The sequence below is a fragment of the Cucumis melo genome, chromosome 4, assembly GCF_025177605.1.
Source record: "Cucumis melo cultivar AY chromosome 4, USDA_Cmelo_AY_1.0, whole genome shotgun sequence".
NCBI lineage: Eukaryota > Viridiplantae > Streptophyta > Magnoliopsida > Cucurbitales > Cucurbitaceae > Cucumis > Cucumis melo.
In genome coordinates this window covers 2,616,299-2,643,042 of record NC_066860.1, presented here as the reverse complement: position 1 = coordinate 2,643,042, position 26,744 = coordinate 2,616,299, and the positions used below count along the sequence as shown (strand labels likewise).

At 31.3% G+C, this 26,744-nt stretch overlaps 4 protein-coding genes across 4 annotated transcripts; 1 reads left to right on the top strand and 3 right to left on the bottom strand.

The window, feature by feature from the left end:
• Nucleotides 1-646: 646 nt before the first annotated feature.
• On the bottom strand, nucleotides 647-6,147 carry LOC103503739 (U-box domain-containing protein 52). Its single transcript, XM_008468063.2, has 10 exons — nucleotides 5,720-6,147; nucleotides 4,624-4,697; nucleotides 4,419-4,540; nucleotides 4,070-4,281; nucleotides 3,910-3,973; nucleotides 3,376-3,685; nucleotides 2,849-2,950; nucleotides 2,332-2,763; nucleotides 1,426-2,181; nucleotides 647-981 (listed from the first exon to the last, which is right to left on the bottom strand). The coding sequence occupies exons 1-10, from the start codon at nucleotides 5,907-5,909 to the stop codon at nucleotides 919-921; spliced, it is 2,325 nt and encodes a 774-aa protein (XP_008466285.1). The 5' UTR covers nucleotides 5,910-6,147; the 3' UTR covers nucleotides 647-918.
• Nucleotides 6,148-6,957: 810 nt separating this feature from the next.
• On the bottom strand, nucleotides 6,958-11,158 carry LOC103503735 (pollen receptor-like kinase 2). The gene is made up of 3 exons (XM_017048043.2): nucleotides 10,393-11,158; nucleotides 8,574-9,125; nucleotides 6,958-7,915 (listed from the first exon to the last, which is right to left on the bottom strand). The coding sequence occupies exons 1-3, from the start codon at nucleotides 11,051-11,053 to the stop codon at nucleotides 7,263-7,265; spliced, it is 1,866 nt and encodes a 621-aa protein (XP_016903532.2). The 5' UTR covers nucleotides 11,054-11,158; the 3' UTR covers nucleotides 6,958-7,262.
• Nucleotides 11,159-11,308: 150 nt separating this feature from the next.
• On the bottom strand, nucleotides 11,309-14,261 carry LOC103503736 (trihelix transcription factor ASR3). Its single transcript, XM_008468059.3, has 3 exons — nucleotides 14,097-14,261; nucleotides 13,240-13,795; nucleotides 11,309-12,048 (listed from the first exon to the last, which is right to left on the bottom strand). Exons 2-3 carry the CDS (start codon nucleotides 13,721-13,723, stop codon nucleotides 11,597-11,599), a joined length of 936 nt encoding a protein of 311 aa, XP_008466281.2. The 5' UTR covers nucleotides 13,724-13,795; nucleotides 14,097-14,261; the 3' UTR covers nucleotides 11,309-11,596.
• Nucleotides 14,262-22,202: 7,941 nt separating this feature from the next.
• LOC103503734 (gamma-glutamylcyclotransferase 2-1) lies at nucleotides 22,203-25,265 on the top strand. Its single transcript, XM_008468056.3, has 9 exons — nucleotides 22,203-22,484; nucleotides 23,006-23,127; nucleotides 23,241-23,317; nucleotides 23,426-23,482; nucleotides 23,972-24,028; nucleotides 24,190-24,230; nucleotides 24,397-24,468; nucleotides 24,647-24,726; nucleotides 24,828-25,265. The coding sequence occupies exons 2-9, from the start codon at nucleotides 23,019-23,021 to the stop codon at nucleotides 25,007-25,009; spliced, it is 675 nt and encodes a 224-aa protein (XP_008466278.1). The 5' UTR covers nucleotides 22,203-22,484; nucleotides 23,006-23,018; the 3' UTR covers nucleotides 25,010-25,265.
• The last annotated feature ends 1,479 nt before the right edge of the window (nucleotides 25,266-26,744 follow it).

The following is a 26,744-nucleotide window of genomic DNA, read 5'->3' as shown; positions in this document are numbered from 1 at the left end:
TTTAATATCATATCAGTAGTATTTATTTTGTTTCATGTATTTTTACTTAATGTCGTGTTTACCATTTGATCGTGACAGTAATGTGTAAAATGCAAAGTATTAAATGTAATAGTATCAGCACCTTATGTAATTTTTAAATGTAACCAAACCAGCACTCCTTGTGTTTAAAAAAGATAGGAATCCAAAGGATGGTCAGCCAGTGATAATAAGTTTGAAATTGACATTGACAAATGATAGCTTTGTTTCTAAGTATTAGATGTTAGTTAAATTTTATTATATATCATGCAATTTTGCTATCAATTTCCTTGGGATAGTTAATTAAAGATTTTAAATTTTTTTAAACACAATGTGTTGATCATTCACAAAGAAGAAATCCCTTTGAAATAGGGTTTAAGAAACGTCCATGAAAAAAATATTGAGGTTTCTATTTTATCAAAAAGTTTTTTGGCAATATTGGTAAAATGTTAATTTCAAACAATTATAAAAAATAAAATTTAAAAAAAAAACCCTTAGAAGATAGAAGTGAATTGGTATAATTATTTTAAAAAAAAAAATAGACATGTTTATTTATTATATAACATTATAGTTCAAACAAATGTTTTAATTAGGTAAAATATGTTTGAAAAGCACTTTTGACTGTCGAATATATAACAAAAAGATATGAATTATGAAAGAACGATGCAATAACAAAGTGAATTTGTACATCATTGAAGCAAACGATGAACAAAAAAAACATATAATATAACCCAAGTTTATATACATAAATTATCCGTAGTACCCAAAAAGAGAAAAGAAAAGAAAAGAGGTATCTTCCCTTCAACATCAAACCAACTTCCGAAGAAGCAAGGTTTCACCCTCGCATTTGATCATCTTCTAAAGTTGATTATTAACTGGTGTGCTCTAACTTTCTTCCACCGATCAAAAATTAACCGATGGATTTCTCGAGCTATTATATGATTGTGGAGATGAAGCCATTGCTCCCTATAATAAATTCATTTTGAACCAGTTAGACAAAAGCGTGTTTCAAAGTGTTTCTGACATAGTTTAAAGAAATCATCCTTAAAATTTTCATCAAAATCATGCATTATATTTAGTAACACAAAACAGGCAAATTTTATACATACAGGTTTCTCCATTTATTGTAGGTCACATCGGCATGCTTTTAACATTATGTTGGGTCATCTAATTCTAGTGTGAACAAAAAGAATATAATATTTTCGTAGCGTCAAAACTTTTCTTGACCTTCAAAGGTAATCTTAAGAGTTCAAAACTAATATGTCAAAGTGGTTTTTGTTGTTAGAAGACATTTCGGAGATTTACTTTTTTGAAAATACCTATTCTTAGAAGAGGAAAACAATGTTAAAAGTAGTTTTTATTGAATCAAAAGCAGAAACTATTGTAATGGAACATAAATGAAAAACTTACCAACTGAAGAGAAACTTGGCTGTTGTTGCGAGAAGGGCTTGCGTCTCCCATCAGTGTTGGATGCATTGTATCTTCTGCCATAGCTCTCAACCTGTTAAGCTCAGGAAGGATAGCCTTCCCAAGATCCGGCCTGTCTTTACGTCTTAACTCGGCGCATTTGAGCGATAACTTTGCAAAAGACAAAGCTTCTTCAACAGGCCAATCAGTGATGGCTGGATCGAGAATAGTTTCGAACATACCCTTCTCGATAGCTCTTTCGACATGGTGAGTCAATCCCATTGGTGGCCTAGAAGTTATCAATTGGAGAAACATGATGCCTAGCGAGTATATGTCCGATTTCACACCAAGCATACCTGTTTGTTGATACTCTGGATCAATGTAGCAAAATGTTCCAGCAGTTGATGTCATTCGGTATTGTGTTACGCTATCAGCAATCGATGGTGGTACAAGCCGAGCCAACCCAACATCACTGATCTTACTGACGAAGTTACGATCAAGAAGGATGTTAGCTGGTTTCAGATCACGATGCACAAGAGGCTCTGGCTTTGTTTGGTGCAAGAACAACAATGCTGTTCCAATTTCAGCTGCAATTTTAAACCTTAGTTGCCACGAAAGTGGAGGCGTGTTTCCTCGTCGTAGAAGCCGGTCTTCTAAGCTTCCATTAGCCATGAACTCATACACCAAGCAGCCGTACTCGGGGCAAGCTCCGAGGAGGAGAACCATGTTTGGATGGCGTATACAGCTGAGTACTTCTACCTGTATGAAATGTTATGTTTATTTTTCTTGTCATCAAATAAAGTTGCATATGGTTCTAATTTCCAAAAAATTGTACAGTTCTATTCATTTTGACAAGATTGGCTTAGACATTAGAAATTGTTGGCTTGAGAGTTATGTTTGGTAACAAACCTCTTGTTTAAACTGTGATCGTCCTTGAGTCGCATCGGGACGTAGAACCTTAATGGCAACAGGAGTATGATCAAGATCACACTTGTAAACAGGACCATACCCTCCTTCTCCAATCCTACGGGATTCGGAGAAGAATTCTGTTGCTGCTTCGATCTCCTCGATCGTATACTTTCTATACCTGATATTATCTGTTTGTGCCAATGCATCAAATGCCTTTTTCTTCTCTTCAGCTTCTTTGAGTGCTTTCATTTCAGCCTTCATTCTTTTCTGTGCTTCTAATTCTGCAATTCTTCTTGCTGCTTCAGCTGCTTCGACGGCTGCTTTCGACTTGGCCTTCTCTTGTTCGGCTAGTGCCAATGCAGCTTCCCCCGCCAATCTCGCCTCTTCTAATCTTTGTTCTTCTTCCAATTTCCAGCGTTGTAACTCGACCGCCTGCATCAAAAACCATAGATATGATGATTTGCTGCAGCCATTGAAAATCAATCATGATGCGTGTTAATTAATCAACTTCTCTTACCTTTTGTTTTGCTGTAAGAGCTTCCTTGCAGGCTGTACTGTACATTTCCATGGTTTGCTTGAGTTCTAGCTTCAGTCTGCGCATCTCAGCCTCTACGTCTTCCTGCACACATTATATAAAAGTCAGAGACAATTGCAAATATAACAATGAAATCCAAAGATAAATAGATACGACACAATGCAAGGAATTTGTAGATATAGAAAAATTTAGATCCCACTCTTGAAATTTATCAACGATAAACTATATCGTTAATAAAAGATAAAGCAACCCATAGAAATGCTGCTATACATTTAATTATTACCCTTGAAAGTGCTACCATTTGTAATGTCCTAAAAATTAATATAAAATCAAAGTTTCATAAGGCAATGTCACAAATTGAATCCAAAGAATATAAATAAAAGATATAAGAAAAAAAATTGTAATTCTCAAACTCTTCAAAGACATAAATTGCATGAAAGAGGATTTGATCATCAATAATTACAAAAGTTAAATGAAATCATAGATAACAAAGTGGCTCAAAACTTTACCATAGACTGCGAGGAGATAGACAATCTGTCGCTATCTTGCGAGATGGATGAGAACTCGGACGGAAAGTTCATATCCAACGACATTCGTCCCAACTGCAGAGACTCAAAGCTGCGAGTCAAGTCAAGATCTGTACTGCTTGAAATCTGTGGTGGTGTGGCTCTTCCTACCATATCTTGACTCTCATAAAGTGTCGGAAATATACGATCGATGCTCGGTCTTCCCGAGCTAACGAAAGATATATCTGAATCTTGCATCGGCAAATCTCCATATGATGGTTTGTAGTTATATCCTTTCCTTGTGAATGGGGACCTGCTTCCAACACATTTTTTCTCATCACTCTCCCTGTAAACATCATCAAGTTTTGCATCTTCTAGTTTTACTACTACTACTACTTTAACACCATATCGTAATAAAACTGTCATGTTCTTCTTCGATATTAATAGCTCACATGTGTTAAATTTCATGCAATTTAAGCTTATGAGTTTTGCATTAGTCTAACGTTTATTTGAACCATGCAAAGGGTCCAAACTAACCTCATGAAATCGGCTTCGTCTTGCGATTTATTAGGCAGATCAAGAGGTGGCTTATCCAAAGACACTGCTAACAAATTCAACATTAATTTCATGGAGAATATTTGAGACAATGAACATATTAAGAAAAACCAAACTGGGCAGCTGTTTGAAACAAGTTTACCTCTTGCACTGGCAGAGTGAGAGACAGGGAAGTCGGGTGTATCGGATTTTGTGCTGCATTGTTGTGCTAATTGACCTCGTAGAGCACCAACCGTTGGAGCAGGACGAGATGCCGAACGCATCGATTGAATTTTGCCTTTAGAAATGACAAACACATTACAAAAATCTGGTGCTCCTTTTACTATACTGCCAGGAACATCAGTTGCCTTGAATCTGCTCCCCATAAAAATGAAATTCATTCCAAATTAATATGATACAAAACATATACTAAATCGTTCAAGATGGAAATGATCAATTTTTACTTCTACTTAAAAACAAAAAGTATGTATTTGAAACAAAGAAAAACATGCCTTAAGAAGCCAGATTTGGCTGAAGCACCCACAACAATATTCTCTATGGTTGTATTTGCAGCATATTCAATTATGGCCTTTGCTACATCTGTATCTTCCAACACAACATCTTTGCATTGAATCTGTAATTCAATGTTATGAACAATTTATATCAACACTAAAAAAATTAAAAGAAAAATTTGAATATTAAAGGAAAAGAACTTACATCTTTTCGAGTACAAAAGCATCGAAAAGGAAGGAACAGATCTTTAACACTTGCTTCTGGATCAGGTTTCATCTCTGCACCCAAAGGAAGAGCTTTCTTCATATGAAACTTTGTAATTTTATGAACTACATTGTTTTGCAATAATACTCTGGGCACCAAAATCAAGTAAGATTTTGCTAGAAAAATGCACAAAAAAGAATATGATTTCTTTCAAGTTTAAAATGATATATTCTCTAAATGAGTCCCCACTAGCCAATAAGAGAAAATTTCTAGTACTCCATTAAATAACGAGAGATTTTCAAACATTAAAAAAGTCGTCTATGAAGGTAATTTTGAACGTAGACGAAGAGAGTATGGTATCCTTTTGGTACTAAACTAGAATTTTTTGGCAAAATCATATTAAATTACTAAAGATTCAATACACAAATTGTGCTTTTTGAGATTTTATCATCCTTTAACCGATTATCATCATTCAACTAATAAAGACTTCAACTTAAAAAATACCTAACTATAAAAGATGAAATTGAAATTTCTAAACGACTCTGAGACCAAGTTGAACAAAAGTGACGTTTGTATTCAATTATCCAAAAGGTGAAAGGTTTAAATCTTTGCCCACATGAATGAAACTAAACGATAATGCCACGAATAAATCCAGTGTGATAAAAGTTTTTAGAAACTATCTTTCTTACTTTTCAAAATTTGACTTAATTTTTAAAAATCATATCAAGAAATTTTGAGATGAAAGAACTGTTTTTAAGCCTAATTTTCAAAAACCAAACAAATTATCAAACAAAATTGTAGTTTTTAACTATAAAAATAACCTTATAAAACATTATTTACACCTACAAGTTTCTTTGTTTCATCATCAACTTTCAATTGACGTTCTTAAATTCTTGCCAAGTTCTAGAAATCAAAAGAAAAACAAATAGTTTCTAAAAACACATTTCAGATCTTATCGTATCATTCTCATAATTGTTATACACAAATGATAAGAAAACAAACACAATTTTCAAAAACCAAAACGTTACTTAAAAGAAAAGTAAATCAAACTTGGAATATGAAAAGAGAAGAAGAAGAAAAGGTTTAAAGAAAGTACTTTGGGTAGAATTAGAAGGAGATTTGAGTTTGACATGAATGAGGAAAACAGTATGTCCTCTTTGAAGCAAATGATCAATTGCCCATTTGAGAGCTCCTTGGCTTCCTTTATCTTTATCAATTGCCACTGCCACAAATCCATTTACATTCAATTTCTCTTTTCTTTCTAAGCTATATCTTGGTAACCACATTCTTCTCTTTTTTTTCCTTTTTAAGTTTCTCTCTTCTCAAAAACAAAAACAAATCAAAACAAACCCCAAAAACCAAAGAACCCAAAATTTTACAATTTGAGTTCTCTGATGTTTTTCTTTTCTATTTTCTTTTCTGTTTTGTTTTTGTTTTTGTTTTTCAGGTTGCCTCTGTTTTCTAATTCTCTCTCTAAAGAAAGAAAAAACAATAAAAAGAAAAGGGGAAGAAAAAGGATTATGTTTGTTTTTCAAAACTAATCACTTTATGGTTGTTTTAGTTTTATTTGAATGTTTCAAAGTGTAACTGTTTTCACCATGGAAATAGCTTTTTGACTATTTTTGACACTTTTTGTTATTGTTGGTGGAAGAGACAAAATGAGACCTTAGAAAAAAAAAACCAATACGCTTTATATACGGAGTTTTGCCTTTACCATGCATTTACTCTTTCATTTTTGTACCAAGGACAAAAACTACGGCTCCATGAACTAGATGATAATTACAATCTTTAACCTAAAAGTTGAACCATTATAATGTTAAAATTGAACGTTTAAGCCGGTAAGAAATGTATTTATTTGAAGATTCAATATTGACTATTTGTGAGCTCAATTTCTATCATCATGTTAAGTTTAACGAACAGCACTATTTATCATTTACCGTTTGGTAGTGCAATAAATCTATCAAAAAAAACATTTCACAAAATATTTAAGTATGAAGTATAGTAAATTTTATTTTTTAGTAATTTTATTTTATATAGTATAAATATTTTGTCTATTTTTTTTTTTTTATGAAAAATACTTCTTATTTAGCATATTATTACCTTTATTCTTAAATTTTGAAGTTTAATTTTTTATTAAATTCCAGATATTTATATGAAATCATTCTTATCTAAAAGATTTTTCCAGAAAAATGCTAGTCTAACATATATACTTCAAGAAGCATTTGTTTAACAATACATTAAATAACAAGGTTAGAACTTTGAATGTCGAATTTATTTCAATAAAAAGGATAAAGAAAAATAAAATTCTAATACAAATAAAAAGTTTGTCGTATATGGTAAAAATAATAACATTATCAATAACATTTAAATACATTCCGTATATAATAACATTTAAATACATAAATACAATTTTTTTATACTTTATAAATATTTTCATAATTTTTTAAATATATTAATTTGATTGAAAAGACATTTTAAAAATAAGGAAATATTAAAATTATTCACGAAATATAGCAACTTTTTGTTATATTTTTTAAATAATTTTATCTTTTTATTCATAAAATTCTCTTTATTTTTGTTTTAAATACTAAATTTAGAGATTTAGAAACAAAATATTTAAATTCAAGAAAAAAAAAGCCCTATTCTCTCCCTACAGATTTAACTTCAACTTCACTTCCATAAGACGAATAAAATTCATCCTCAGTAGAATTTTCCGTCTCCTTCAATTCCTCAATCTTCTCCACCGCCTCCTTCAATCCCCACCGTTGATCTTCCTCCTCTTCACTGCAATTCATTCCGATCCTTAACAACCGCACCATTTCCCCGTCTTCGTTCTTCGTCCCCTTCATCATATCCCCATCGAATACCTCCGCCGTCCACTCCTCCCTGACCGCCGACCTCACCCACGCTGCCAGATCTCCGTTCGCCGCACCCCCTCCCTGTCTCAGATAGTTCGCCGGAAACTTCCCTGTCAGAAGCTCCAGGATCAGAATTCCGAGGCTCCACACGTCGGTCTTTCTGGAGATTCGGCGGTGCCGGATGTACTCCGGCGACTTGTACGCCGCCATGAATTGATGGCCTTGATCCTGGCAAACTAGAGGATCGAGGCCGAAGTCGGTTAATAGAGGCTCGTAGTTGCTGTTAAGAAGGATGTTGGAGGATTTTAAGTGGCCGTGTGGTAGGCTCAGGCTCGGTAATGCTCTATGTAAATGGACCAGCCCTCGGCCCACTCCTTTGATGATCCGTAACCGTGTGGGCCAGTCCAGCCCAATATTTCCAGGCGTACGCTGAGCTGGAATATTTTGAACACATTTCTTTAGTTACAAAAACAAGAAAAAATGATGTAGGTTATATTACAAGTCTTTTCAAAAATAGATAAAAGTTGAAACAAAACCATTATGACAATCGATTTTTTTTTTTTAAATCTTATGTACCAAATTGTATGTAATTTTTTAACTAGATAGCTTCAATCTTTTTCTTTTGGTTTTTCAAGTTCCATTGTTTTAAAATTATATAATACCATTAATATAAAGGTGGATACTTACCCAAGTTCATTTATCCTCTCACATTTCTTGTTTATGTTAAAAAAAAAAAGGTGTATAAAGATAAATTAGCATCTCAATAGATGATTCATTAAATGTTTCGATAATTTTTTAACAAAAGATAGTAATAATAATAAAATCGTCCATTTTTAAATTTTTTGTTATCTAATGTTCGATTTGACCAAAAATACATTATCACACATCATGCTTTAAAAAAAATCATTAATTACATGTTGAAAACAAGTCATTCAAAAGATAGGATTAAATTCTAATATACTAAGTCAATGATTCAATCTTTCTATCTCTAAAATAGTTGAATAGATAACAAATATTATAACAAAAAACTTTCAAATTCGTTAGTTATAAGGATGCCTTTGGTTTGAGAAGTAGAAGGGTAAGAGATCATACCGTGGCCATGAAGATGATCAGCTAAGTTCCCATTCCCTATGAACTCCGAAATCAGAAGCTTATCTTCATTTCTATAATAGAAAGCCAGAGGAGGAAACAAATTAGGATGTGAAATTGAGCCAAGTTTTTTCATATGCTCATGGAACTCCTCGAACCCAACGCATCTCATGGGGCGAAGCCTTTTCACAACCACTGGAGGCCCATTTGAAAGCAGGGCCTTATAAGACGACCCAAAACTTCCACCGCCCAATACTTCTGCTGGGGCCGTCAACAGCTCCTCTAAGTCAAATATGGGCCTGTCGGCCCGAACGAATTGGAGCTTCGCGTTTTCTTCTGTCTGTTCTTGACTTTGGGCCTTTGCCATGCCCACTTTATTGTGGGCTTCTTCCGCCGCTAATAATAAGGCCTTGCGGCGGCGGTAACGATGGGAAATGACAGCGATCGCTAAGAAGACGATTCCGACGGTGACTCCGATGAGGATGTACCATTTCTTTGGAGACTTGCATCGGCTAAGAGGTCTTCCACATAAATCGTTATTCCCTATGGGAGAGATGAATTTTCATCTTAGTTATCTGTTTGGCCACATGTGGTTTTGATCTAATTTTGAATTCTCTTCAATAGAAAAATGAAAATTATTGTGCATGCTCTCAATCAAGAGGTGAGTTCAATTGAAGATAAAAATAAAGACTGCTGTTCTTTGTTTGAAAACCAATGTCATGGTGAGATGATTATTTGATCCTTAGTTTTAGGTTTTTGAAAATTAAATTTACAAACATTAATTATACCAACTAGGTAGGTTTGGTTTTTTTAAAAGAAAAAAGGAATTTGGTTCAAAAGATTTAATAAAAATGGGTTGAATTCTATAAATGTAAATATACACACTTAATTAAATTTTAGTGAGGTCCCATTATCAAATAATACGCTATTGATTTTAAAAATAACATACAAGGAAGTAATTCGATGTTACCTGTCGACAAAAGAAGTCGTTAGTAACAATGAATGAAAAGTAAAACCGCAAGCCAATTTTCAATTATATACTTAAAATTCTACGGGCCATATGTTAATTAAAGATTTAGATAGAAACAAATGATTGTGCTCTTAAAATTTTATGTCACAATATATATATATATATATATCATGTAGAAAACTGAAAGAAATATACATGGACTTTGGACTTGACTAAGAACTTACTAACGTAGATGAAAACATGATTAAAAAATTGTGAGAAAAACAACACGATTTTTAAAAATCAAATAGTTATTAAACAAATAGTTTCTTAAATTGAATCCATTTTTTCATGGCAAAATGTTCTTATTTTGTCTGGAATATTTTCTGCAATGGATTTTCTGAAAACCAATTACCATTTCAGAAAATTAATCAACAAATTACATATGAGAGATGTTTCGCCAAATCTTTGAAAATAATTATTTAAAAAGTTTTAGCTTAATTTGTTTTTTAAGTTTTTTAAAATTATACTTGGTAAATCATTCTGATGGCTAAAATCTAAACCAAATAGAAAAAACAACTTGAGATGTGCATCTTTTTAATGTTTAGTTAGATTTAAAAGGTCAATAATATATATCTTAATCAGCTCAGTTTTAAAATGATTTTGCAAAAATCAACTCTAAAATATAATGATATTATAATGGTAGTTGGAATTATACCCTCAATTTGAGACTCCAATTTTAATATTTGTATGAAAATTTAAGGGTATTATTGCAACTACAATCACACTTTAGCTTTTATTTATTTATTTTGCAATTTAACAAAAAAGAATAGAACAAAAAGGCCATCTAAGTGGGTTTCAAAGGTTATTCACCTGCAAATGCAATGGGGTCGATATTGGCTAAGCCAGGAGGTATTGAACCCTCCAATTTGTTATTGGACAAATCAAACAACTTCCAATCCCTTGGTATAAAATCAGGGATGTTGCCTTCAAATCTATTCCCTTCAAGGCTTAATTCCACTAATGCTGGCAAACTAGAAAGGGAACCTGGAATTCCTCCTCTAAACTCATTCTCTTCTAAACGCAACGTTTTCAAAGACCTCATATCTTGAAAAGCATCATCAGATATTGTACCAGAGAATTTGTTGTATGCAAGATATAAAGCTCTTAGTGCTCCCAGTTCCCTAACGGGAGGCATCGAACCATGAAAGCTATTGTTCATGAAGCTTAAGCTTCTTAGAGATGGCAAGTTCACGAGCACGCTTATGTTGATAAACCCGCTTAAGCTCATGTTCTCTAGCCGTAACCCAAACAGAGTTCCATCTTTACAAGTCACGCCAGTCCAGAAACCTGTAGTTTTTGGATCATCGTCGCAGATGTTGATGGACACGTTCCAGTTGTCCAAGGCGGGGTTGTGTGAAAGAGAGCTCTTGAACTTGATGAGAATTTCGGCCTCGGGACTAGTACTAGAGGAAGTGTTACAGCACCAGACTAGAAATAAGATCAGTAAAAGCAGGTCTACTTTACGAGCCATGGGTGAGGGAAGATCTTGCAAGCAAAAGTGTATTTGGAAGGGAAAATGAAGGAAGGATGAAAATGGAGAAGCACTAGAGAGAAGTTTCTTGTTTTGATGAGCTGTTGAAGGTTGTTCCTTTTAAGTGATATTGCATAGTTTGTTCCCCCAAATTTCCAACAAAGGGTGATAGCACAACATAGTTTAATGTTTCTAGTTTGGAGTTTTGTGGTATTTTTCTTGTAATTCATGAAAAAGAGAACCTATTGGTCTTAGAAAAAAGAACAAAAAGAGATTTTCATAAATAAACATTAGGTTGGGTTTTCTATCTATAACCTGGAAAATGTCGACAACGTTTTACCGTTGCTTACACGGCCAACTTGACGCTTTGCCTCTATGAGAACAGATGAGATTCAAAAGTGTAACATGTCATCAAATTGTCAATTTCCCAAGACATGCTAACAAAATGATTTAAACAAACATCTACACTAGGAGTTGAAGATACCATTGGAGAGAAACTCTTACTTGGTGGGTTAATGAAAACCAAGATTCTTCTAACGAGAGTCAGTCACAATCTTTGAGCAGGCCACGGAGATCGTTAATAGTGTTGAGAATATCTCCAAGGCATCTGATAAGCTTGCTCCCTTGATGCCTTACCAAATTAGTTTGGTCCTTGTTACACTTTTCATCAGAAGTTGTATATTCTGCATTCTCAGACACAATTGCTTGAACTTTTTCAGCATTTTCAAGCAAAAACTTTTCCATCATTTGCTCTTTGGGTTCGACATCATCAGTCACCTTTGATTCGTTGCTTTTGATGTAGTATTCTTGAGACTCTAGTTCTGGAGAGCTTAATAGAGGTTTTTCTTTTACTTCTTCTCCTTCTCCTTCGCCTCCATCTTCTACTTCTTTACATTCTAAAGATATCTCAAGTGCCTGATTTCTCTCACATTCCGGAGACTTCTCAAGAGCTTGATTGCTTTTAGACATTGAACGACGTCTTTGCCTTTTAGGCCCTGGAGTGACAAAATCAGAAAGAAGAAAAAGACCGATGTTATTGAATTAATTTGAAGACGGCAATTATAAGATCCATCTCTACACATTAGAAGTTGCTTCAAAGCAATTTAGACAGTTATGACATTTTTGTCAACAAACTCTTTTTGTTTCAAAAAAATTTACATTAAGCCTTATGAATGACTTTCATACCCATGAGAAAATTAGGATGCCAAAATAATCCTGAAAGGAAATCCCATCTTATCAGGTCTAGCATGATACAAGTTAGCACCAGCAGAATACTAAGTTCAAATTGCCCCTAACGGATCAAGGAAAAGAACCAAACAATCTAGACCCTAGAACAGCTATGAAACCGACATGAGTTATTCTTTTTAACATAATGCCTCACCGCTCTACCCTTCAATTCGCTGCTTAACATTTGAAGGTTTTATTTAGATTTGTTTGCAAATGATTTCTAGATACAAAAAAATTACATATTCATGAAATGTTCGAGGCAGGCCCTGTATCTGAGATTCTGAAGTAGTCAAACCACTCTGTCCTTGCAGTTTTTTTAGATTTAATTTACTGTTTAATTCAGTCATCCCCACAACTGGCTGGATAAAAAGGTCCAAAGGCAATGCTTCCGTAACTTTGAAGAGCTCGTAAAAGATGAAACATTAATCGTCTTTCTCAGGATTTATTGCCAAGAACAAGAAATAAAGGTATTTCTTCGTATTCCGATTAATTTCATAGCATTAAGAATAAGAACTAAACAACAAATGTTTCTGAATTTCCTCAATCGTTGATGAAGAAACAGAAAAAGAAAAAATATTTAACCGGGATATCAAATCCCCTTCTTGGATCATGTTCATGATTCATACTGTCATACAGCTAGTTCGTTTTGTGCATCCAGGGGAAGTCATTAAGTGAAGCAAAAAAATGGTTTGTTTTTTTACTAAAATCTGTACTATTCTCATAGATAAGCATTTTACCCTACTGCATTTGGTTGTCATAGGATATTAAATCTTAATTAGGTATTCACCATGACTTTGAACTCATTCCCTCTAAGCTTTTTATACTTCCACGGCCCTTGTTCACTACTAGACCAAAAGTAAAAGAATGATTAGTGCCGAGTGTATTCAAAGAAAGTATAGAGAGGACAAATTCATATGAAAATTTTATCTCTAAGCACTGTGGGAAGTAAAGTACCATACCCGGCTCTGCAATTTCATTAGCGTTCTCAATAGCAGCCTCCGGATCAGTATCGGACTCCGTATCCGACTGATTTGCCCTCATTGATGCGACATTATCAATTGCTTTGAACAGCTCCTCATCAAAATTTTCAGGAAGTCCCAATTCTTTTCTCCTTCCACTCGCCAAACGCCAATAAGAATCATCATCCGGCATCTTTAACTCCCATTGCTTGATAACATCATGTTCAATCAATAGACAATCCCACTTTCTCCTGCACTGATTCGAAGTCCGAACCACATCCAAAGACGTGCAGTTCTCTGCAACAATCTTCCATTTCTGATAGCTAGACAAAGCTTTCAAACAATCAGCCTCCACAGCCGCAATCACATTAACAAGAACAAGACAATCCGCCGCCGTCCAACCCGGCGCTACTGCTATCTGAGAACGCGTCCGACGAGAACCTGAAACCCCCGATCCACGGTTACCAGCGTTTTCCTTCTTCATTTCACACTCAAATGTTCGTCGTTTCGAGTTCCGAAATCCTTCAACCCTCTATTTCAAATCCAAATGCTCTACCTACGATACATGCAACATTAGACAATGCAAAATCAAACGCCATTTTGTAGTATAAACACAATAAACCATAAATTTATGAGATGAAACTGAAACAGCGTTGATTCGATCAACAATAAATGACGAATCAAATGATATCAACCAGATTAAACGCTGATAGCCTCGAATTTAGAAGTGAATCGAAGTAGAACAGAAATGAGTGTGTAAAAAGTTGAAAAGTGATGGAAATTGCAAAATAACTTGTAACAATGAGGATGATAATGCAATGCTTGAAGAATTTTCAGTTGTTTGAGTTTCACTTTACCAAATCCATAGGAAGTGGAAGCCATAGCTTTTCTGCACTGCCCGTTCGCATTCGATGCCCAATCTTCGGCTTCGCGGTGGAAATGAAGAAATCACAAACCCCCATTCCCCTCGGGTTTCTAAATTCTAACGCACACTTTCGCACTCGATTTTAAATTTTAAATTCTTTTTCATTTAAAGTTTAGTGACTTTGCACCTTTAAATTTATATATATATATATAGTTTTGGAATCACTTTTGTCTTTAAAAAATATCACTTTTTGTTCAAGAATGTTCACAAAGTAACATTTTAATGGGTATTTCCCACCTGAAAAATGTGTATTCGACATTCAAATTATATGTTGTAACGAATTTTGTTCCCATCTCTTCTTCTTCTTCTAATTTGAGAGATTTAAAAGACTTCTCATTTTCGTCTTACTTAATTTGCATAATTAATAAAAAATATATATATAAAGAAATCTTTTATATGATAACGTTCACGTGAGGTTTTCGAATAAACATGTTTCGTAGAACTAAATTTGTGTTTATGTTGAGTTTGTGCAAGGCAGTTCGTTTTTTAGTATTTGATCATCTAATTCTCTCTCGATTAAATGTCTACTTGTATCTTTGAATTCTCGATAAACCTTTTGAAAAAAAAATTCTCTCCCCCATAAATGAATAGAATTACTCTTCTCGCATAGGTTTGGGCTTGGGCCTAGTTAATCAATAAATTAGACTCATAGGTTCACCACATGCATTTGAGCCATATTTAGCATTTAAACTAAATTAAGAATTCATCATTGAACACTCAAAACCATTATCCATTTTTTCAAAAAAATAAATAGATGCATCTTGTGCATTATCTATATTTGTACGTTCCACCAAATTATTTAATCATAACTTACCAGGGAGTGAAATTTATTTTTTCATTTTTTAAAACAATTTAATATATTCTTAAGTGATTGATGATAAAAAAAATATACGAGAATAGTTTATCTTTTTAAAATATATGTAAGTATTACCTAATTTTTATCATAGGACAAGATGAGATTATTTTATCACTCATTGTCTCATGATTCTCACTAAGTTATCGAATTTTATTTGAGCTTAATTTGCTTAAGAAGAAAAATCGCAAATGACTTTTTCTTTTGTTTTTTTTTCTTATGAATCAATTAAATAGTTAAATTTTGAAGTGAAAGTCATAATTCTTAATATAGCATCTATTTTTTGATAATCATAGCAAAAAAGTAAAACAAACCAAAATATATGATATCAATTACAAACTAAACTCCTGTCCGGAGTCCGGCCGGTGGCTGCAAGAGGTCCCCAAAGTTTGGAATTTCCTAGACTGTTTTCATTGTTGATATGCAATGGCCAACTTGCCTCCCAAGTTGAGTTTCTGGAAAGCACCGAGTCCCCATCTTAAGAAAAACACAAATTTGTACCTTCATCTAACGATAATTATAATTATCTTTTTCGTTGTTTTTAAATATAACAAAATATTATAATCTATTTACACGATGGACCTCTATCATTACGATAGTACATGTCTATTATATAGTAATAGAGTAAATAGTAATCTATCTTGATTTATCACACATAAATTATGATATTTAAAATATAAATTGTGGTATTTTAAAAAAAACAAACAAACATTTTAGTCCCTAGGTTTGGATGAATTTGTACATCTGGTGTCTGAGTTTTAAAAATAAGCTTTTTTAGTCTTAAATTTATAAGAATGGACTTATTTGAACTCCGAGTTTTCAAAATATATCTTTTTAGTTTGTAAGTTTTTAAAAATACCCCTCAAATTACTTTATATTTTTATTTTAAATAATTGTATGATATTTTAAACTAGGAGAATAACTTCTAAAAATCATATTTCCCAAAATTATTTTTTTAAAATTTTAAATATCTTATAATTATTTTTTAAAAGATAAACATAAAATATTTTTAAAACTTTATAAATCTTCTTTTTTTTAGTTCGGACTAAAAAATACATCTTAAAAATTTGAAAACAATCGATTATTTTTCAACATTTTTTAAAACTATAATTCAATTTATGAATCTGCCAACAAACTCATATAAAAAAAATACAAAATATAATTATGTTTTTATATAATCCTTTGTTTTCAAATTTATGTTTTTAAATTATCTATTAAACAAGTTCTAAACTAAAAAGAAAAAGAGAACTCAAATACATTAACATTAGACAAAAATTCGTACATATCTTAACTATTTAATTGAATTTATCACGTGTCAAACTTTTTCTTAACATATGATGCGTTAAGATTGGTACAACGTACCTTAAAAAATATACATAGATATTAATATTTTATTAATAAATATCATTTATCCTATGATAAAACACACTTTTTATCCCTAAAATTTGATGTTACTATCTCTTTAGTCAATGAAATTTAGAGAAAGATACTTTAGTCCCTCAATTTGAAAAATACTTTGAAATGGTTCCTAAGTTAATTTTACTGATAAATGACTAACGAAAAAATGAAGTAGCATGTTGAGTTTGCAAGCTAGATGAGGTGTAATTTCCACACCCATTCTCCTCTTATCTTTTATTTTTCATGGCTTTTGCAAACGTTTGATCTTTGGACTTCAAACCCTCCACGAATTGCAACCAAGAGAATATTTGAAAAGTGCTCCATCTCGTAAAGATGCAAATGTGACTTAATTAAGACATGACTTAAATTTTAAGTATAATCATAGTCAAGTGTCTCAATATATTTCGAATCTGATCATTGAACTTGATTTAGGGTTTAAAGTTCAAAGATGATAAGCAAGGAGGAACTGAGTATGGCAAGAAGTATAGGAAAAAATAAAATAAAACAACAAAAGAAAACCCACTTGTTTATTTTCTCCTTTTGGGGTGATGGAGAAGCAAAAACCACCCCCATTTACCAAGTTCTTCGATTTTCTTCTTCTTCATTTTTCTTAATCTTTTTCCACATCTTAGTTTTTTGTTCTCCCTGCAGATTATTCTTTTTGCTCTCCTTTTCTTTTCATGTCTTTTAATTAGTACGTCCTTCTCTTAATGTGTGTTGAGTGTAGGGTGTACATGTAGAAGGGTCTTTTGGGCATATCTGTGTGAGAGAGAGAGAGCTTCCTCTCCATGTTACAGGAAGATTCATGATGAGGGGAGAGAGAAATCTGAAAGAGGAGAAAGGAAAGTGGAACAAAATTTATCCATTTCATTTTGGAAAAAAAAATAAAAAATGAGCAAGAAATTTGTCAACTTGATATACCGCATCAATTTGTTAACTTCAGGACCATTTTAAAGCATTTTTCAAACCTCAAAGAATTAAAGTATTTTTCTTTTTAACTTTATAAAATCAAATAAACACAAACTTCAAACATCGGAAAAAAAAAAAAAAAAAAAAAAAGAGTGTATTTTGTACTCTGTCCTATAATAAAATCCATATAATTGATTCCACCCACTTTTAGGGAGAATATTAAATTGAGGCCACAGACTCAATTGCAGGTGAGGCAATGAAGACTCTATTAATAACAACGATTTTTTTCATTGAATTAAAGTGTCCAGATTCATTGAACCAAGCTTAATTCATTGCCGTACGGTTTTGTTTTCACAAAATTTAATAAAAATTTTAGCATTAATGGAGTTGTTTTTTTTGGGTGAATCTTGTTATATTTATTGTTGTCATTATGAAATGAATTAAGGTTATGAATTTTGTTGAGGTGCTTTTTACGTAATATGGTGTTTAATGGAAAACTTTCCGAAATATAATAGACTACTAGTTACATGTGTACCAAATTTTGAAAAAAAAAAATTGTTTAGATTTGAAGTAACCATAAAAGATCGTGTAAGTCAATTAATTAAACAATTAAGTAACCAAGCTAAACGTAGAATTGAAAAAATAAATTTAAACGATTGTGTATCAAACAATATTCAAATCTAAACGATCAGTATACCTAATATATTAAACACATTGATGATGAGATATTTTTTATATTTTTTATGATGGGTCTGTGAGCTTTTTCCATTTTTAAAATTGTTTTATATAGTATAAATATTTTTTCCCTTTTAAAAAGATTGGGTGTTTAATTTAAAAATCATTTGTGTAAGCAGAAAAAGGAAAATGGTTCACCAAAATGGGATTGTGTGATTTCTAAAGTTTTGGTTAATTTATAACCATTTTATTAATTTGGCTTTTTTGAAAATCATGCATCTAAAGACTACCTCTCTCTCTCCCCCTCTTCTCTTGCTCTTTAGGATTATTTTCTAATATAGTATTAATTCAAGGTTTGAAAACTTAAAAAAATATTTTTAAATATAATAAATAAACTAAAATATTTATAAAATATAGTAAAATTTTAAATTTTATTAGAAACTGATAAACTTTTATCATTGCCTATCAATATCACTGATATTTTTATCAGTGTATATCAATGTCTGTTATTAATAAATATGAAATTTTACTATATTTTGTCAAAAAAATTTACCATTTCTGACAATTTTCCAAAAGTTAATAATAAAATAATAACAATAATAATAATAATTTGAGAGGAACAAGAATAAATTTTAAAAAACATAAGACTAAATATAAATGTTTGGCTTGTATTTGTTTTTTTCTTTAAATTAAGCCTACAATTTTTTCTATTTTCTTTTGAAAAAACAACCCTCTATTCGATAGAAATAAAAACAAGAAAACCACGATCTCGTTTAACAGTTATTTTCTTTTTGTTTATGGTTTATGGAAATCAAACCTACAAATCTCAGTTTTGTTGGCTACATTAGAAGAATTTTTAAAACAAGCTAAATTTGAAAGTAAAGATGAACAACAAAGTCAATTTTTTTAAAAATAAATTAGTGGGTATAAAACTAAAAATCGGCATCAAAATAGTTAGGAAAGCCAAGTGTCGTTGAAATGACAAAACTTGGGGGAAAGAGAGAATCTTAGGAAGCCGAGTAGGAAAAAGAAAAAGAAAAATGATGGGAATCTCCAATCGTGAGTATTTACAAAGGGATAAGTTTCAGATTCACAACCCACTATTTCCTTTCATTCTCTATCGTGGTCCATTTAGATTCTCTTTTCCTACCTCCATCATGCCAAACAAAAACCACTTTTCCACTTTTTTATTCTTAAGTTAGAAAATTTTCAAATTATTTATAAAATATAACAAAATTAATCCTTAATTTTAATATTTTGTTATTAATGACAATTTTTTAAAAAATATTTTACTTTGGGTGTAGTTTTAAAATTTTAGGTCCTTTTTAATTATTTTGGTTCGTTTTATAGTCTTTTCAGTTTTTTTTTATGGTTTTTAAATTTTTTTTTTATTAAAATCAAAACTATATACACTTAGCAAATGAGTTTTAGAGTTTGTTTTCTGTTTTTGAAAACAAAATGTGTTTTTTTAATTTTTTTTTATAATTTTGAAAATAAGATTTTTGTTAAAGAAAAAAGTGACTTAGTTACTAAACACACTTGTTTTTTGAATTAATTTTCACAAACAAAAAACTAAAATGTAATTGAGTTACTAAATATGTCTTCCAAATTTCTGTTTTTATTTTTCTAAAACTAAGTTTTTTTTCCTCCCTCTCTTACAATGATTTGTAATTTAATATATTAGTTTTAGTCTTAGCGAATTTTCAAAAACAAAAACAAATTTTTGAGAGCTATTTTTTTAATTTTCAAAATCTGACTTGTTTTTTTATACAATTGACAGAATATTGATAACGAAGAAAGAAAGTTGGTAAAGGTAGTGTATAAATTTTTCTAAAAACAATATATTTACCAAACAACCTTAATATTTAAACTTTCAAATTTTAACAAAAATAAGAATTAATTCAAATCTACATCTATAAATAAATTAATCTTTTAAAAATTTTAGTTTTTTAGGATATGTTAGGAAAAAAAATGGCTTTAAACGTTTAAGAGATTGTTATTCATTTTCTTTAAAAAAAAATTTAAGTACTTGTTACTCATGTAAAAGTTATTGGAAATTTTGGAGGCTTACAAATCTAGTTGTAATTTAAACTATATGTTTATTTTTCTTTTTTATTTCTTCCTTCCTAAGAAATTTCTAAATACAGTAAAACAATCTAAAATATTTATAATATATAGTAAAATTTTGGATTATATCAATAATAGTAAAAAATGATAAGCTTCTATATTAGTATCTATCATTGTAGACAATGATAGATCGCAATATTTACAATATATAGTAAAATTTTAGATTATATCAATGATAGACACCGATAGACTTTTATTAGAAGCATGTCAGTGTCTATCATCGATAGAATCCGAAATTTTACTATATGTTAGTAAATATTTTGTCAAATTTGCCATTTTTAACAATTTCTTTTATAGGATTTCGGAAGAATAGCCAAGCAATGAATTGAACACCACAAAAAATTTCAAATGTGAAATGACGAGTTTAGCCTCAAAATTTTTCTATTTAACTTCTAAAATTTCAAATGTTTCTTTTATATTGGACATCTAATAAATTCATGAAGTTTAAATTATCTATGATCTATAAATTTTCAAATTTTGTATCTAATATATTCTATATTTGTTGTATTAGAAAACTATTTGATTATCTATCAATGTATAACTACATTTTACATTTAAAAGAATCCAACAAAATTTCAATTTTATGCTTAGAAAGTACGTGATGTTCTCGACTCAATTAAATATTTTCCAAAGTTAAATTATATATATATATATATATATATAGTAGAAAGTTTGTATTTTAAGATAATGAAAAATGTAAAATTCAGAAATATATTAATTACTGTGAGAAGTTTAGAGATAGAATATAATGTATATTAAAAAGAAAGGAAGAAATGTCGGTTTGGTGGTTATGTTTTGGGTCTATTTTTCGCTTAATCTCTATCTTCAAAATTTACAATTTTTATTTTGATTTTTCAATAAATATTTGCTCGAAATATTTTTTTTTTAAAATATAACAAAGCAATAAAATATTTATACAATTAAAAAAATTGAAAAGTCCACACGGTCATAGTGAAAAATACAAAAAATACATCGTCAACGACGTCGTAATATATTTGACAGATAATATTTTAGATTTGGCTATTGTTTAAGTTGTTTATATTTGGTTACAATTTATTTTTTCAATTATATCGTTTAATTTTGTTACATGATACATGTAAATTTAGTCATTTAGATTGGCTAAATGATTTTTTTTAATTATTTTTCTACATTTGAATTGTCTAATATTTTTTATAGGATCGTTCCAAATTTAAACCACGTATAAAAAAAAAGAATGAAAGACGATGAAAGAAATCGCAACAATGGAGAAGACGATGAAATAAATCGCATGGAAGAGAAAAAAAATGAGAAAACAAACCTGAAATATTTGAAAAATGGAATATTTGAAAAATGAGTTTTGTTAGGTCGTAAATAATTTGGTGTTTTGTTACATTTATCAAAATTAACATATTCACACCATAATTTTACAAGTATATACATAATGAGTTTTTGTCCAGTTCTTGTCTTAGTTTTTATTCTTTTATTGTTCTTAACAAAACCCTTGAAATAATTATAATTAATTAAGTTTTACTAATTTTCAAGTGTAAAAATGGTAACATAATGGCATATTAAATCCAAACCAAATTCAAAATTTTAAAATTAAATATATAATATTTAAAATTTTATAGACAAAATGAAATCAAACCTAAAATTAAAAAATATTTTTCTTAAATTTAGTTTAATAATAGTTAACATAATTTTTCATTCAAGAGACAAGAGGTTCAAACTCCATCTCAATAATTATGTAAAAAATGTATTTTTTTTTAAAGAGTTTTTTTTTCTAAAAATAAAAAGAATTGACAAACTATCCTTTTTAAAAAAATGGAGGCCAAATATGTAATACAACCAAATTAAGAGGTAGGAAATAAAGAATCTTGACAGAATCCGTCATACACGTTACTAATTAATTAACAAGTCATACGCGGACGGAAACGGATAATATAATCTATACGTCGTCGTTCGTGCCTGTCGTACAAATTTCAGCTGCTGACGTGGCACACATGTGGTACCAACTCCCAACTCCCGTGGGCGAAGTTGTAGTTTCTTCGCTTCATCATCATCTTCGTGAGTACTATAAAAGACATTCACAACGTTCATTCATTTTCTTCCTCTCCAGAAAAAAAGAGAAAAAATTTACCATTTCTCTGGAAGTGAGAGAAGAGATAGAGAAACCAAGAGGGAGGAAGAACACAGAACTCAACCACTCTCAAGTTTCGAAGCTAAAACCCTAAATTCCTCCCCATTTCTCTCTGCTCTTTGATTTTTCCTTCATTTTCTCTTCCTTTGTGCTTCGCATTGTTCACTAGATCAGACCAAAAAGAAGAAGAAAAAGAAAAAAAAATCTCTCTCGTTTTCCGGGAAAAGTTTTCGGATCTTTGCGTAAGAATTTAAATCTCTTCATCTTTATATACCACGTTCTTTTCTTTGAGAAATTATCTCGTTTATTTTTACCATGTCGTTTGTTGTTTGATCGGGGACTTTCGGGTTTAATTTTTTGGCGTTACTTGATTCATTTGTGATGCAATGCGGGTTTGATTGTATCATACTTGAACAGATTTTAATTTTCTATTTCTAAGTTTAGGAATTAAAAACGAATGCGTTATTGGACTAATTATAGACCATTCATGGCGATTTCAGAAATATTATCCTGTAATTTTTTTTTTACTAGTAATTACTCTTTTCTTCATGCTCGTTCACTATGCATTTCGATTTCTGATTCGGAGATACGTGAAATCATTTCATCCTACCAATGGGATTATCTTAGCACAGGGAATTTGTTGTTTTTTTTTTTTTTTTGGTGGGGGGAGGGGTGTGTATGTGTGTGTTAACGATGAGAATGTAATATTGCTGTTGCATCTCATTATCATTGATCTTGACGGTTATATTTTTCCTTTTTCCAGGAGTTTTAGAATCATGGTGTTCTGGGTATTTGGGTATGGCTCATTGGTGTGGAATCCAGGATTTGAATTTGATGAGAAAATTATAGGCTATATCAAGGATTATAAGCGTGTTTTCGACCTCGGTAAGTTTCGTATATCCAGCAAGAGAATGTCGTGAATGTAATTGCCTATAGTCAATAGTTATCCATTCAGTTTTATTTGTTTTTTCACTTTTATTTTTTATTTTTTGGACCAGCATGCATTGATCACAGAGGTACTCCAGAAAATCCTGCTAGGACTCTTACTTTGGAACAGGAAGAAGGAGCTATTTGTGTAAGATTAACTACTGATCTACATAAGTTCAATATTGAGTTTGCTAGTTTTAATTTCTCTATTTCTTCTCTTCTCGCTACTCATTTTTTTTCTGAAACTTTTTGTCAGTGGGGAGCAGCTTACTGCGTGCGGGGGACTCCTGAAAGGGAAAGAGCTGCAATGGAGGTAATTTAATGTCCTTTTGAATTTATTTATTTTAAATTTATATGTTCATGTTCTATGTATGTCGTGCAAGAGTCTTATCTATGAACTTCACGCTTGATCGTTAATTAGCATAGTAAGAAGACTTGTTTGGAATTGATTTTGAAATTGTTTGATTACTTTCATTACAAAATCACTCTCAAGCATTTCTTTAATTGTTCGAAATAACTTTGGTTGTATAGAAATCATGTTTAGAAGTATAAACATGTCTGGAAGTGAATTTGAATACGAAAGAAGTGCATTTTTTAAACAAAATCACTGTCTAACACATCATAACATCAGCTACTTTTCTCTATTCCTCCTGATGCGATTTTCTTCATTATCATTTGTTCCTTTTTCCTTGTGTTTTTAGTCTTACACAGGAAAGTTGCGACCAAAATTTTCCTGTTGGTACTTTATTCCCAAATTGTTAGGAAGTTATGATAATTTTTTCTCTGTTTTTCTCATTCGCAGTATTTGGAGCATAGAGAATGTGAATATGATCAAAAGACACTTGTTAACTTTTACAAGGTGAGATTATGAATCGGTTTTAATGCTATACTCAGTCCATGTTGACAAATTGCCAATTTGAAGGAGGTTCTACATTTTAATTCTATGCATAGCATTCTCCATCTTTTATTCTAACTGATCTTTCAAGTTCATTCATTGTTCTACTGCTTCTCTTTATTCAGGAAGAAAACTCTATTGAACCTGCGCTTACAGGAGTAATTGTGTAAGTGTCAGCATTTGGTTTACTTGCATGTATAACTTGCAGTGTGCCTTTTGCCTTTTCATTTATCTAGTGCAATTTGAGTAAAAATATATCAAAGTGATATAAAGTCTTGACTTCTATATGCACTTCGTTTAGACCTTGCTACTGATTTATTTCCTATATGCAGTTTCACGTCCACTCCGGACAAAGAAGTGAACAAATACTACTTGGGCCCTGCTCCATTAGAGGATATGGCTAGGTATTTTAAGAGTTTGTTTGGAATTTTTTCAAGTTCTTTAATAGATGTTTTTTTTAAGTACAGCAAAAGAAAGAAAAAGAGGTAGATTTTTGCACTTCAAAAGTCATTTCATTTCATCCCAAACATTCTTTTTGGTGCAAGCCTTAGTTCCTCATTATTCTTCATTCCCATTTAACAGACAAATTGCAACTGCTGTTGGGCCTTGTGGAAACAATAGAGACTATATTTTCATGTTAGAAAAGGCATTATTTAACATAGGTGAGCTTCCCATCCCCCAAATAGTGCCAAGTTCTTTGTAGCAACATGTCTTTGGTTTTGCGACTTTTATGTACATAAACATTTGTTGTCTATGGCCATAGGTCACGAGGAGGAAATGGTAATCGAGCTTGCTAACGAGGTGAGAAAAGTCCTCGACCTCCTCGAGAACGGAATCTCAAGGGATAACAAACTGCTTGGAGCAGCGCCTCACATAGTACTCAAGTCACACATACCATCCTTAGAACTGCAACCGCTTCCAGAAGCCATAGCCACAGACTCCTAACTGCAAAATATCACAAACAAAGCAACCAGAGGCTTCCAGTGATGGTTAATAACGGTTACTACCACGCTTAGATCCATTAGTTTTTGACCTTACGTCTAGGAGTTGTCTTTGCAAATCGATGCCGTGTTTTTGTCATATACGACAGTAATAGTACTGTCCGTTTAACGATCTTGAACTGTGGACATTATGATCTTGTTCTAATGTTTATTTGAATGAACCGAATGTGGTTAGGAGAAAGAAGGAATATTGTCACTTATTGAGGTATGTTGCGTAGATTACACATCAAATGGCTCCTTAGACGGTTAGACCTAAGGTTCGTGGATTGCACGTCAAAAGGGTCAGTGCTTTTAGAATAATATATTTATATACAATTGATAAGTAGTTCCAAACTTTTAAAAATGAATTTCCAATACTTAAAATAATTTTGAATTATCATATTTGGTTCCAGAATTGATTTTAAAATTATCAAATTATATTTTATATTTTAAAATTATTTAACCAATTAATTATAATAAATATTTTTTTATTAATTTGTTTTTTTACGTTTTTTTTTAAAAATGTTTTTATTAAAAACTTGGCCACCAAGAGTTCAATGGATCATTAGAGGTTGGTAACGGTGGTTGCTGAAGTTGGTCAATGATGGTCACTGAAACACGAATGTCGATAGTTGGACAAAAACGATTGTTGGAAATATGGTCACCTAATAAATATCTCGATTGTTGGAAATATGGTCACCTAATAAATATCTAATTTATTGGAAGTTGTTCAACGTTAGGTGCTAAAATGCAATTGTTGAAAGTTGATCGATGTTGATACTGGAAACGTTGATATGAGGATGACGATAGTGGTTGCATGAAGTTATTTGATAATTGTCGTAAAAGATAGTTGTTGAAAATTGATCGACGATGATTTCGAAGAGTAGTCACTAGAGGTTGGCTGGTAGCAATTGCGAAAAAAAAAATGGTCGTCAGCAGTCATTGAAAAACAATCTATAGAGACTAATTAGAGGTTGACTGGCGATCGTCTTCAAAAAACCATCATCGAAAGTTTGTCAACGATAACCATTGAAAAATGGTCGTCAAAAGTTTGCTAGTGATAACTGTCGAAAAGCAATCATCGAAAGTTTGCCAACAACAATTACAAAAAATGTAATCGAAACTTGACCGATAGTCGTGGTCAAATCTTTTTAATAAATATCTAAACTTATTAATCTATTTTTAATAAATTTTTAAAAAAGGTTGGAGGTGATTTTCTATCACTAAAGAAGCAAAAATCAGTTTAAAGGATTGTTTCTATTTTTCAAAAAATCAATTTCATTTTATTATTAAACAGGATTATTTTAGATAAAAATAATTTTGAAAATAGTAAAAGTGGTTTTAGCTAGGTCAAAATCACTTTCAAATACACTTTTAAAGATTATTGTAATTGTTGGGAGAATAATCTGATTTAGATTAAATATAACTGTTTTTTCTAAAAAAAGACAAGAAAACTGTAATAACACTAAGTCTTAATTCTAAAAACATAACTTTAAATGATTTTCAAAGTTGATTGTTTCTCTAAAATAAGCTTTTGTTCAATCTTTGCATGTAAAGTTAAGGTTGTCTTCATTGTACCACACCTTAATTCAAGGTCACATTCATCATATTTTATTTCACTACAACATTCACAAAATCAAAACCAACCCTATCAATTGGACCATTCACATTCCTTTTTAGTCTCCTACCACTCACCATGG